The sequence below is a fragment of the Opisthorchis viverrini genome (genome assembly GCF_000715545.1).
Source record: "Opisthorchis viverrini unplaced genomic scaffold opera_v5_40, whole genome shotgun sequence".
Classification (NCBI taxonomy): domain Eukaryota; kingdom Metazoa; phylum Platyhelminthes; class Trematoda; order Opisthorchiida; family Opisthorchiidae; genus Opisthorchis; species Opisthorchis viverrini.
Genome location: NW_008751694.1, coordinates 901617 through 915818, shown reverse-complemented (window position 1 = coordinate 915818; position 14202 = coordinate 901617). Strand labels below are relative to the sequence as shown.

General features: G+C 43.0%; 1 protein-coding gene across 1 annotated transcript in view; it reads right to left on the bottom strand.

Annotated features, from left to right (window-relative positions):
• T265_02882 (hypothetical protein) overlaps positions 1 to 14202 on the bottom strand; it is a gene marked incomplete at both ends in the record, with an annotated part of 87859 nt that overhangs the window by 41213 nt on the left and 32444 nt on the right. The window contains one exon of the mRNA XM_009167235.1: positions 9148 to 9224. Within this exon, the coding sequence (XP_009165499.1) occupies positions 9148 to 9224 (77 nt within the window). The remainder of the gene's footprint in view (positions 1 to 9147; positions 9225 to 14202) is intronic.

Genomic DNA, 14202 nt, shown 5'->3' with positions numbered 1-14202 from the left:
ATACCACTGTACGAGCCTTGTTATCACTCCTCTTCCCATCAGCATTACTTGTGCCAAAGCAGAGCAGTTCCATTCATCAGCTTTGACAAGTTTCAGTACTTCGAGCATATCAAGCTGACCAGGCTAGAAAGCTGCTAGAAACGCACAGTCATGGGGAGAGGCGAAGATTGTTTGAAGGTTGAATGGAAGCGAGTAAAACAAATTATGCCTTCAGCTTTCAGAATTGTTTGTTCAAGTCATCCGTCTCGACTGAATGAACATAGGATATCGTCGAAGTCAGCAGATCTTATTGGTGCTAGAAAGTCCATACCAGAAAGTAGCGATTGTGATGGCGGACGCACATCCCTTGAGCACTGTATGATCAGGAGCTTCATGAATGACAGAACGCTGGTGGATTTCGAAGACCTAGAAGATGACTTTCGTTGCAGTTAACAGCCTATTTCAGTTGATTCGACCAACGGGTCAAAAAGGCAGGTGTCGGTGAAACAACATGGGAAAAAGACAGACCAGCAGTTTAATTTCCCAATTCTCGTCTTGAGCGATGGACTGAACACTTCAAAGGACAGTTCAGCTGGTCTCCTTCAGCACAACTGCTGGAGTAACCCAGCTGGTCTGAATGGAACGTCGGCACCAACCAGTCGTCAACAACAGAAATCCAGCGTGAGATATCCATTCTCCAACGCGTCAAGACACCTGGCGCGGATGGTCTGAAACCCTCACCCTTCAAAGGTGGCGAGGTTTCTCGTGAACAGCCTGGCGAACATACTGCAGAAAACTTGTAAAGAAAACAGAATATCAACCGAACGGAGCTCTCGACCATCATCCAAGTTTTCAAAAATGGCACAAGAACGTCATGCGTAAACCATCGTGGCATCAGCCCGGTATCCGTCTCATCTAAATTGCTCTCTGGTACTGTTTTGTATAGGGTGATCAACTATCGGGATAGTCAAGCCGGGTTTTGACATCTTCAGACAAATTCTCGAACAGCGCCACTCCTTCAAATATCCCACGTTGCTTATCTTTTTCTTACCTGGAGGGTGCTTTTGACTCTGTCGATCGTTAGAAACTGTGGCACTCTCTGACAACTGGAGGTGTCCCTTCCAAATTATCTCCCTTATGAAGTCACGTGGGTTTGTCTGTCAAAGTCAGGTTTTACTGCTTTATGGATAATGAACATGGCCTCTGCGTGCAGAGGGTATACGAAAGATGTCAGTGTTCGACCATCCTATCTCCGGAGCATTGGTCAGGCCTGACGGGAACATCGGGTTAATAAAGCTGAGGTACGCCAGATAGTCTTAGGAAGAAGGAACTCTGCGGCGCTTCATAGGCTACGCTGGTTAGGACACGTACCCTGCATACCAGAAGACCACGCGCCTTGCAGAACTCCCCACCCAGCCCTGTGCTGAGTGAAAGCGACCGAGGGGTAAAGTTTGTATAACCTAACAACGAAGTATCAATACACTAACCAGTAAACTGAGTCGGTTCGACAACGGCCACCTCCTTGGATGTGGACCTCGGTACTCAACTCACCAACGGTTGATGACACTGACAGAAGTGGCCTAATCGCACAGTCAATTGAGCCGGTGGATCAAAGCTATCGCCTTCAATGCCTAGCTACCCAGTTACTCAACCAACCGAGCACACCATCGACTCCAAGGCTTGGCTATGTGTCACTTCCCATGGATCGAAACTGGCACCTGGAACCTCTATGCCTATGGTACACGGTTTATGGCTGATGAGCTGATTGGTTGAAACGTAACTGAAGTATCTTACTTGGTTAAATTTACTGATCGAGCTTATTCGCCATGTTTCCGAATGTGCTTGGTGGCCTAACCTCCATTGACCATCCGTTAGATGTAATCCAGGAAAACGAGAAACCACAGCGTCTAGCTTCGTTTGTGGTGCTTAATATTCTAACTTCGCTCTGAAAATGGTGCATTTTGATTGCAGATACCACCCCACACAAAACCGCCACTCAAAGCCAGGCCAATAATAGAACGCAAACGCCGTAGGCGCAACAGGCACTCCACCGATAAATCTATGCAGAATCAAACCGCCACTCGAGGCAGACCCAAGCGTCTTCCTGTTGTCCGGGCTTCAGACCGTCCTGTCCAAGTTGCTGCTCGCACGAAGTCTCTTCCTACACCCGCATCCGGCTACGAACCTCTACCCTTGGTGATACTCTCCGGGCCAAATCCAGAAGGTGTCACCTGTCCATCAATGATTTCCCCTTCTTTTGTCAGTCACACACGAGATTTATTCACATAATCGCCCAATGAAGATCTGTGATCGACACAGCTTTCCCTTTTCAAAACTTTCCATCTCTAGACTTCCCCGTGGACTTTCACCACCACTGCATCTGTACAGCTTGTCCGCTTATCATCCCATCCATTTTCTCATCCCAGTGATTTTGTACCTCCCCTAAGTGTCCGTCCTTTGTGGTATAAATCCAGTTTTCCCACATCCATCGGCTTTCTTTGATTGCAAGGTATCGTTATCCTTGGGACCATAGAGTTCATCCTACTGTATTCGTCAGTCAGTCCATGGTATTTTTGGTAATGGTAGACTGAAAACCATCTCTACAAGCCACTGCAATAAATTATTAGTCACTACCGCTCACCGCCAGTCAGAAAACATTTTTGTCCACAAGAGAAAATGGGTTACATATTGATCAATCAGCAGTCAGAAAGCTGGTAACTCTACTCGTCTCTGTCGACTTTGACCAGAGTTTGATCAGACGAATTGTTCGTGGTCTAACTAGGGTTCAGAGATCAAACAAGTATAATTTTGACCAAGAGTTGGTTGCCACAGAACCGGCGTGTAGTGCAACTGCGTCACATTTCGTCGGAACTGATAATATCGTAGGCAATGAGCATACCCTTCAAGGACTTTTGAATCAATCACGATTGTAAATGTTACTGAAAGCAATTTGGCTACGCGACCCACAACATCGAGACTCTCAGCTATCCCTAAGATTACGTGCAGTACAGCTAAGTTGAAACAGACCTGTCAACATACGCACTAATTTCGCCGTGCGGACACCCGCTCAGAATATTTATATCGAATTCGACGGTCACCTGCGGATGACAGGATGCAGTGGCAGTGAGTTCATCTATACCCCAGTGCTCTCAGGGAGCTCAACTATTCACAATATTCATTACGGTCTTCGACGTTTTGTAGTATCTAGGTCTTCCAGGAGTTTTAACTGAACTCGTACAAACAGTTGACGTTCACATTCGCTGTTAAAATCAATAAATGGCCAGGCCGATCCACCTTACGAGTGGTCCATTGCAGTAAAAAGTCAACGAGATAGTACACTCGCTAGTGGCTTCGTTCCTTCCCCTGCCGTATGTTAAATATACGTTTACCTGCCATTTGACCCATACATCCACGTACACAATCCATTCACTGAAGACAGGAGTGCATGCTACCCTAGAAAAGGTGTATCAAGTTGAATGTCGCAGTAAGTTCGTGGGACATGTGCGAAGACTATCCAGGCTCAGCTAGAATGTTTATCCTATCAGTCGAAGGTAACATTTTATCACAGAATGAGTAAGCCCCACCACTTGGAAATGTTAACATCGCCTTTTAAAAGCCCTTTAGTCCGGCTCATCAGGCTGAAGGCCTCTATTTACTGATTGTCCAACTGATTAGAGGAAACCACAGTTTCACTCATTTTTCTAGTGTCTTGAGATGCGATAGGTCACAACGACCCCCGACCTTTTGAGTACACTCTGATCACATTTCAGTGTCAGTTGACACTATGACGTTATAACAGTAAAAGGCAAATGAATTCACCCCTAAAGCCAAGCTTCAGGAAGATCAACGCAACACAGTTGTACGAACCACTGGGAAGATACAATGAGACGGTGTCAAACGACGCATTACGTTCCATGACATGTGGTTCAGTGCGGTTGGTCTGTACAAAATGATATGCTTCTATCACGGTTCTCGGAAATAGCAAGAGAGAATCGGAGCTATGGCCAGTCTCTACCGACTGTCCCACTTCCGTGGATGGAAGATGGTGGTGATTTCAAGCTGTTGGAGAAAATTCGCTTATCGGTTGTTGAGAGACCCAGTGGTGCGTTAATCATGTTCGTTTTTCGCAGACCTCACACAGGTACAACCTAGCCCGCTGCCGTGGGTATGAGGCCCTGGGTCACCGTATGGATGGACGCTTATCAGGCACGAGAGCTGACGTGCACCAACCAAACCAATTATCAGAAAAGCGTTCTTATACCGTTGTGCTCACTAAGCGTGACGATTGGCTGATAACTGACAAGTGCTAGTCGAGGCCAGATTTGATTATGTTTATCTGTCGATCCAATTAATGGTCTAATTGCATTTGCCTACATGGCAGTTGAGAGAAACAACAGGCCGACAAGGGCGCACCTAAGAATTGCCGGCCTCAGAATGTTGTGCACAATTTGACCGTGCATCTCACAAGTATCCGATGTAACGGAATGCAGTTCCATGTCTCAAATCTACTAAGGCTTTCTTCTCTTTGGTAGTTAAGCACTAGCTTGTATTACTGGCGTATTGCTGTCAACAGTGGTGATGATAAAATTATACCCGTTAGCTCATAGTGGCTTTATTAAATAAACGGGACGAGTATGGCTTTCATTTTGACAAGCCATATCCGCCGGCTGTACGCTCGCCTTAAAGAATAAATATCACACAGGCCTGAAACACTACTCATATGGCTATTGAAAACTTTTCGACAGACAACGACCGGTTTGGCCCTTCGTGGGGTCATCAGGTGGACGCAGTCCCCGAGTTTCCGTCAACCTTATGTTCTACTTGAACCCAAATTGGACAGATTTTGACCGTCATAAAGGATGTATTAATCTGAGTTCAGTGTCAAAACTAAATCTGTGTGAAAATGAGAGCAACTGAAGAAACACCATATTTCTTTTCCACGAGTCTATCTCCTCCGGGAGTAATCTTATTGCTATTTTGCACCCCCAAGGTATATTTTGCATAACAGCGGATAAGCAGGGGTGAAACCGTGTGATTTGTGTCTTGAGTTTGATGACGGCCTGCTTATAGTCAGCTGAGATACTCGGGAAGTGCATTTTACCTAACGGATTTAATATACTATAAAGTGCAGTAGCATCAATAGGGGTTTTATAAGGTATTTGATTTCTTTGACTAGAATCACTTACGTCTCCTAAAAAACGAAAATCAGGTTAGATCCAACAAGTCAGAAGCTATTGATCATAATAATACTAATAGTAATAATGTCCCTGGTGACTATTCTTTCGCCTCTGAAGCTATTTATAATATCTTTTCATTCTACGGTAGACAGGTTTCTTTCTCCGATGTTTACGATCGGTCCATCAGTGTCCGAAAAATTGTCCACATTGTCAAACATCAATTTTCGCCTGCAGACTGTTTTCGCAGTTCCACGTAAGGTTTCCGAGTACTATACTCAACATATTTTTTGACTGCCCAGGCGTATGTCCAGTCTATGGCATGAAGCACGAATCTTTGCGCCAACCTGAGACCGATTAATCTTATTCTGATCAAACTGCTTAAAAAACTTAATCGAGATGTTTTTCATAAAATTCTAGCACAATTTTAACGTGCGCAAGGTCTAACAACCTTGAACGCGTCGTTTTGTCGCATTTGAATTCACCAACTAAACTGCTGATCGGTTTGCTCTTTGATTTTGAAGTTCAGGTGTTCCACACGTTAAAAACCTGAGTAACGAAATCAGTGGTATCTCCAATGAAATCAAACCTTAGTTTGGTCCTGTAAAATGTGCAGCAATGATGTCTTGGTTAACGAATGAACGTGGAATGACGGGTACAACACCAACTGCGTGGTCTTGTGTGTCAACCTCAGGTTTGAACTCAAAAGTTGAGTGCTGTTTACCTGACGTAATACCGTACTTATAAGGGTGTTCAGAATTCCTCAACAACCAATTGCCAGTTTTGCCGTTCCTAAAACTCGTCGGACACGCGTAGCTTCCAAGTTTCCATCAACACCAGACTGTATGTAACTGGCGATATCCATCCACTTGCAAAACACACTGGCGTTCGACGGGTTCACAAAATTTGCATACTCAATCATTCGACATTTCTATCCTTACTTCAAACTTAATTTATGCGGTGCAGTTCTGAGTCTATTCTGTGTGAGAGAATTTTTTTGAAACTTGTATTTAGGATCCTCCGGGTTGCCGAAAGTGATAAATTTGTTCTACTCCAAAGTGTATCAATCTGCTTTTGAACCGGTGTCTACTCATGGGTAGTGCCTGTGTGAGTGAGTTAGTTTCATTACGGTTTGTTTTTGATTGGCTTGTTTTGCCAGTATTTTTTTCGGTATTGGAGATGCATTATAAAATAATAGTCCGTATCACTTAGACTCCTCAGAGAGCTTGAAAAGGGGGAATTGAAAGCTGTGTAAAGGTTCGTTATAACACGTACACATGACGGCTGATCGCAAGAGCGCACATTGAAAAATGGGATTTCCCGAATGAGTGAATGAAGTGGTTTGGTCTAATTTTTCTCATCCCAAAAGACTATGGATTCTTCAACCCTCCCCCCCCCACCGAAGGTGACCTCGAGAGAGTGCGTTGTTTCGTTCCTTTCCGACCGTGTTCGCCTTTAGGAAGGAGAACTGTATAGAGGAAAATGACAATCACCATAAAAACCATTGACAATCAGGACTGAGACACCTTATCGTTATATAATCTTTCATTTATGTTAAACTTTTCATTGTTTTGTATACCCTTTTCTCCCGTGTTGAAAGGGAGGTTTTGTGCCGGGCAGAATGTAGTTCACAATTTATACGACTGGATAGATGAAAATCACTATTGAATTTAGGGTTTTCCTCACGTACCGCCAGTATATGGGATATCGGTTGACTCTGTCTAAAATAAAAATTGTTAAACCTTCTAAATATGGGTGAAAAAGTGATTCCGTCACATCAAACATCACATAAAACACTCGAAATCTTCTTGATAGTTCGCAGCTTATGGCAATAAAATGGACAAATTTTTTTGCATTGACCTACGTTTGGATAGGTTTCAAATATGCACGAACCTACGAGCCTCGAAGTTAAAAATGAAGCCTGGAGGCCAAATGCATAAACGTTTGTTGGTTATGGCCTCCCGCAATCTACGTACAACCATGCAGTGCAGTGTGTAGTGCTGTGTGTGATGTTGTGTTGTTGCTTCGTGTATGGACGCCACACACACCGTAGCGTTTTTGACACGGAAGGACATCTCGATTTTATTTACTGTGGTATCAGCCATTCCCAGATGCTGCACTAGGATGTGGATGTGGCGGTGATTAGTACAACCTTTGATAATTTTGCATTGTGTCTACCTGGCTTCGGACTCTGATGGGTGGCTCATTGTTTGTGTGTTGTGCTTCGTGTATGGACGCCACACACACCGTAGCGTTTTTGACACGGAAGGACATCTCGATTTTATTTACTGTGGTATCAGCCATTCCCAGATGCTGCACTAGGATGTGGATGTGGCGGTGATTAGTACAACCTTTGATAATTTTGCATTGAGTCTACCTGGCTTCGGACTCTGATGGGTGGCTCATTGTGACCCCCCTGTTACTAGTTGCCAGCATCGTGGACACTAATGTGTACACCAAACTCAGCCATGTCGGTATCCCAAATAGAGCCTGCTGGTGGTCATCGCTTTCGTCTTTACCGTGTGACGTATGCCTAGTGGGTATCAGTATGGATTCGCGTAAGAGGACACAATGCATAAGATTGGAACTCATAAGCTCTCCTTTCGATAAACAAAGTTTGAGGTTAAGAACATTTACTCAGGTATCCATATTTTAATTTCCCCATTTAGTATTTTAGTCCGGTCTCAGAAAAGTGTACCGATTCTTCTCATGGTAACTCGATTGGTTCATAAAATTGCTCGAATTTCATTACCTAATTATTTTGTATATGGGTAACGCTGCACCGTATTACGCTAATTTTTATATCAAGGGTTTTACAAGCAGGGGCTACTAATTTAGTTGCAGTTACAATCGACTGCACACCCGTTGGATGATTGTAAGTGAATTCGGTCTATGCACAAAAGCCAAGAACCACCGTACAGATGTTTCATCCTTGTTGAGAATTATCAACAGTGCACAGCTTGCCTTTGAGGCAACGTCTTTGAATTTTGACAGGTAGGATGGAGACTTTACTACTGAGGAATACGTTTGAATTTAAAAATCATCAACAGTGCCCATCTCACAGATCGTAGGGGCGATTCCAACTCGATACCGCCCACGTGGTTGTTGGCCCAAAAACCGTTGAGTCACAAGCATCATATCCGTCAGATTTACTCGCACTCAGAAGTGGCAACGTGTCACTTACTCATCATTTACAAAATTTATATTGCCTGGTCATTTGCTGACTTCCTTTCAGAGTGCCGACTCTTTAGATGGAAATTTAACTTGTCGCGCGCGTTATTCTTGCTTCCCAGCTATCTATATTTTGTTGACAGCATTGGATTTTTGTGGCGCTTCGGGTAATTCTGCGCATAGCAGTTAGAATGACTATCCAACCAGTATATAGATTTCGTGCACAAAATTTTGAGCTGTTAGGCGACTCACCTAGCTGTTCATCAATTACAGAACACGTGTGCGATAGACCTCTTAACAACACTTCTCAGGCTTTCTTTTCACTGTTATGTGAAAGAAACCCAAAATTTCTACCTACCTGTCAGGTTGTATTGACAAGATCGTCAAGCCAAGTTTGTGCGCATAGTCTACTGTTTCGAAGTGTCCGGTCACATTAAATTTGAAATCAACCAACCCCTCGTTAAGGGAAATGTATTTTTCGTTGTATGTAAGTGGTTGTAATCATGTCCCGCATAGTACAAAACTTTACATCTTTTTATGAGCGGCAGTTTTTGGTCATCCTGGTGTTTCGATGTGATACTCCTGCAAAAACATGTGAGGAAAAATGACAGTATTTTTGGCAACTTGAATTGAAAGCAATTTTGAAGTCTCAAGTAATTTCCTTTCTACTGGTTGTCTGAGGAGCGAACCACTCACTTGCATCATTTCGGATGATAGGACAACATGTTTGACGTTTGCAAGTTGTTGGGTGCATAGAATTCTTACTCTTACGTTTGTCGGAGACGTACAAGGTTCTTGTTTTCCCATTCGTGGTTCTACTCACCGTGAGCAGCCAAATAACCACGGCAATGCCCAAACTGTGTAACAATAAATATGCGGGAATAGTACTCAAACAATCTCCTGGATGAAGATAACAAGACCAGCACAGTGGTAACAAAGTTAACTGTCCAAAAAGCTTTGGTACTGTGAGGGGATTCGAGAATTTCGAATGGATATTTCATTTTGTAAGTGAAATGAATCAATACTGACAAACCGGGAAGACTCAAAAGTATACATATAAAGGAACTTCCTGGAGTCTCGAACTCATGACCTCCTGGCTTTTAGTTTGAAAATTTAGTTGTTCGGCAATGGCGACTAGTCAGCAGCGTAATTAGCCGTCAGCCTGAGTAAGTATGTTATGCCATGTGCGTAGTAGCTCTCAGTAGTATTTTCTGTCCACCCCTCAACAAGAAGTTGGAGCGTTTTGCCTACCGTAAGACCACTGATTTGAATTTTGTCAGTTGTTGGCCTTTGGGCATAACTGTGTTTGGAATCTAATCGGAGCATTCCTATGAGATGAAGAGCCCATTTTGTGGGTATATTGGGGTTTATGTTTATGTCTTTGTTTGGCTGTCATCTGTAGAAAGGTTGCCATTATTGATCACCTTAAAGTGGTGTCATATGAACTAGTTTGTATTTTTTTAGCATCTGGTACTTCTTAACACAGTTCTTAGGGTTACTACGTGGAGCTAGAGCCGTGAGAACTGTTGATGTTCTATATGAGTGTGAAGTTCGCACTCATGATTTCCTCACTGGAATACTCTCTCCATGTAGTCAACTCTAACAATGAATGCCACTAAATGAATGGTTTCATTAGGTCGATCATCAAAAAGCCAGAAGTGCTAAACTGAACAGGCAATTTTAGCAGAAACCACCTACTTCAAAAGATCTATGTGTTGAAAATCCCGCATAGATTGTTTGTGCATCGTCAGTCAGCAAGTGAGTGAAAAGGTCTCTCTCGTTTTTTTACTTAGAATCCGTTTGGTTTATATTAAATAGTTTTTAGCCTTCGGATTATTCAACATACGTCGCCTTCCACAATAACGCAGGCGAAATTAACAAAGTCCGTCTTATTTTATGGGTTCTATCTCCACCCCATAGAATATGTTGTCCCGAGAAATACGTTCGAACCTTGCTGATTAACATGCAACTAATGATCCGAAAATATAACCTCTGAAGTGGTTCCTTCTGGAAACTCCTTCAGACCATCGATATTTTGCAACTGTGAACACAATTCGTAACAATGAAATTAACATAGTAGGTCCACCATTGGTTTTTATATCGAAGGGAACAGATGATAACCAATCCGAGGAAATGCAAACAACGGACCAGCAAAGCGTACAGGAAACCTGTCATATAGTAAGAAGAACGGAAGACAGACCAGCTGACTCAGGTACCTAGGTGTGCAGACCTAGTTTTTATATTCTCATGGTTAAGATACTTTTCCATTTAATCCTTATTTCTCCCCTAATGGCATTCACTTCCCACTTGTGAGATCCAGTTCAAGCCAGAACAAAGTTCGCTATGCTTTTTCTGTGTTTTACCGGACGTGTTTTTCCTCGTACCTCTCTGGGGCGGAAAGAGCATGGTGGCACGACACCACTGAACTTCATCAAACAAGTGCTGGTGACACTGAATCTAATCGTAGCCCTATGTTCAGGGAAAGGTTAAAGCTACGGAAATTCTTACACATTTCGTAGTACAAAGTACAGCATGAGTTTGTGTTCAAAAATTTGCCTTGCTTTGAAATGTATTTTTCAGCAATATGTCAGTATTTGGCTGAGGTACCAATGTCACTTCCAGTATTTGCCAAGTCACTGAATTCGCCTGACTTTTGTTTTCAGCTGGAAAGTTTCACTATACCAAAGAGATCAACAATTTCGATGAAAATTCACCCTCGAATATGTCTTTCAAAAATCGCAAACTAAGTGTACTCCATCTATCCTGAAAATGCTGTCAAACTCCGGAAATCGAAGGCACAGTTGGCTCGTATTTTGATCCGTTAGGTTGTCACCGTTGCCATGCCTCACCCACCATACGTTTCCTGTAGCCCAGCGTTTCAACTCAAATGTCAACCGTTAAAAAAACCACCTTCCCCGTCCTGCTTTTTTCCAAAACAAAATTCAAGCGAATCACCCAGCGGTTACAGGCTTTCCAGTTAGGGGTTACTCCCAGATTAGACTCCTTAGGCGAGTAGGTCGTCAAAATCATTTCGTCTCACATTCGGGAATCCCTATATTTCCCAGAACAAGTAACCGGGTAACTAGGACTAATCACGTTTCCCGCCTACTATGTAATACAGCAGAACTATTTTTATATTTTGTTGTTCACTGAAATTGATGTGTGAGTCTCCGACGCTAAGTGTGCAGACGCTTCTGTTGTTAAGCAGCTACAACCTTGAGGTTGTCTTCTGTGCTGCTATCCAGGGTCGTTTGTTCTTTTTTCTGCACCAGAAAACACTTAGACTATCCAGTACAGGATGTTGGTCACAGAAATTCCGTGCAGTGTGAATCAAGGAGTTTGAAACTTGTATATGATTACTAAACAAAACACACCTGTGTGAAAGGGAGAAAGCCTTCGCTGCGGCGTTATTAGAAAACGCCAACTGAACAGTTACAAACTATTGGATAGGGAAGCAAAACTCTCATACGCATCTTGTTTACGAAAAACTGAATATCCGTCTTCTCCTTGAACGCGTCTTCCTGAACTTTCCTGGATATTTATTGACTATTGCTCAAATGTAACCAAGTGCGAATCCATAAATTCCGTAATAGATCTCATTTTTCAAGAGACGTGAAGTGGATTTACGGGAAGATGTACTACCCGCATGCCCCATCAGTAGTATCCACCGTTAAACACGTTCCTCAAGAGACGGTGGATTTACGGGAAGATGTACTACCCGCATGCCCCATCAGTAGTATCCACCGTTAAACACGTTCCCCCTCTAAAGGTCGTTCGCCTGCTGCCGATTTCCGTTTACCTCCGTCAGGTTGACTCCAGAAGCGGGTCTATTCGGCCGTTCTCCGGGTGTATCATGCCAATTACGATGCTGCGTCTCACTTAGTCTTTTCGATCCACAGAATGCAGCAGTATAGTTCATTCGAAGGGAAGACAATTAACTTAATGCCTTATCTGTTTCCATGAGGTATCCTTAGTACTCATGTCCAAAATAACAATGAGCCGGTTTCTTAAATGTCCCTTGAAACAGGACGCCCCTAAGTTGAAAGTCCATTGCTGGAGGGAGTTTCCTGAGCTTACCTAAAAATTACGATTCAAATAGTCCTAGAGTTTCGTGGAATGTGCATTGCTAATGAGTCCCAAAATGGACGGGAAAACTGTTCAGAGTTTTTGGTTCTTACGTATAGTCTGGATTGTAAGACCAAATCCTAATGAAACAATATCTTCCAATTAGTAAATCATCAAGTGTTTATTGGGAATGGACCAAATAAAAAGATTTTTAAAGCATTGTGTGATCAGTATGCTCGCCTCCCTTGAGTACAAGTCTTGAAGACGTGTAATCTGTTGTGGTGGAATTGTTCACCGAGAACGAACGATATCTATCAGGCGCGTAAACCATAGCCTTATGAATATCATGTGCAATTTCTCCGAACATTCCATAGCCAGGAAACATCTGTCGAAATGCCAGCTTGTGGTGGTGGTTGGGACGTCAGTGCACGCAAAGCTATTACAATCGCTTATCATTTCTGCGCATTTCCATCCCTTCTCAACCAGGGCTTCGCAAGCCTTTTTGATGTCTAAGTAAAATCCAGTAAGTGTAGAATGCACAAGAAACACTGTGATTTAAGACACGAACCACTACAGACATCACATTTTGTCCTATGGGGGCGTGCAAGGCGCTGTTGAGCCCCAAACAAGCAGACAATTGATTACGTAACAAGAAAATTTTACATTTTTCACTCGCTATCTAATTTTCAAGTATATATAGCAAAGTCTTCATTTTGGTGTTGTCACTGACCTGTTGACTTTGACTCGTTCTATCCTCCACAAGTTAGGACGGCAAGCTATCCAGTAAGTAGATGCTTTTATAACGATCATATTCTTACAACTAATACAGTGGTAGTCATGCGCCACCAAGCTGCGAGCTCACAGCTCCATGCGGACAGTCGGAGCTATGGTGTGATTATTTATTGAACGGACTTTCTACCTTATATTCAGCACTGACGGATGACCCATTCTTCCTCAAGACTGTTCCTTGGACTAATAAAATTGATCACCGAACCGCTGTTCCTTCCTATTCCTTAAAGCCAGTTACGCAGTTCAACTTTTCACACAATTTATCATTACGGTTTGTTCGGATCGTGCTTCAGACCATATGACACTAAGGCCGTGGATGAGGGCTGAGTTCAAACACGAAGCCTTCTTCACCCTCGTGTAGTTGAAGTGAGGAGAAGTTTGATATAGTTACTAAAGTCAGCTGACGCACTTTTGAGCGTCGTCTGCTTTTCAACTTTGATACACTCGTTGTCCGAATAAATGCGGTTTTCGCTTCTCCTTCCAAAAACATTTTCTTCTACTTACACCTGATCCTTTCAGGCAGTATCTTAACAATAATTATCCAAAATAATCTTTTAGATACAACACCCTTTCGGTGTCCAGCTGCCATCAAACCCAAACTAAACACGAGATACTGAGATAAGGCCAGGTCGCCCACGTCTAGACAGGAGCAGTTGGGATGCTGACCCTCCGGTCAGCAAGCTTGTATTGTAACTACTGGGCTGTTTCAAGCTATCCCAAATCCCAAGGAGTTGATATAAAATACTGGGTACCGTTTTTAGTCAATTCAGTTTAGTTTCGACTTTGCTTCCAATAATTTGCTTTCCTCAAGCTCCGAAAACCTTGTGTCATATAGAGTTCTCCGACTGATCTGAGTGATATTAAGCTTATTTCTGTTCATGAATATTACCCAGAATGTTTAACTTAATGTCATAAGCATCATTCGTGGGAAGAAATGTGTCTGCACTGCAGCGCCGACTCGTTTTGGTCGTCATGGTGTTTCGCATACTCGCAACTTATTGCACGATACTCGCATGGATTTGTG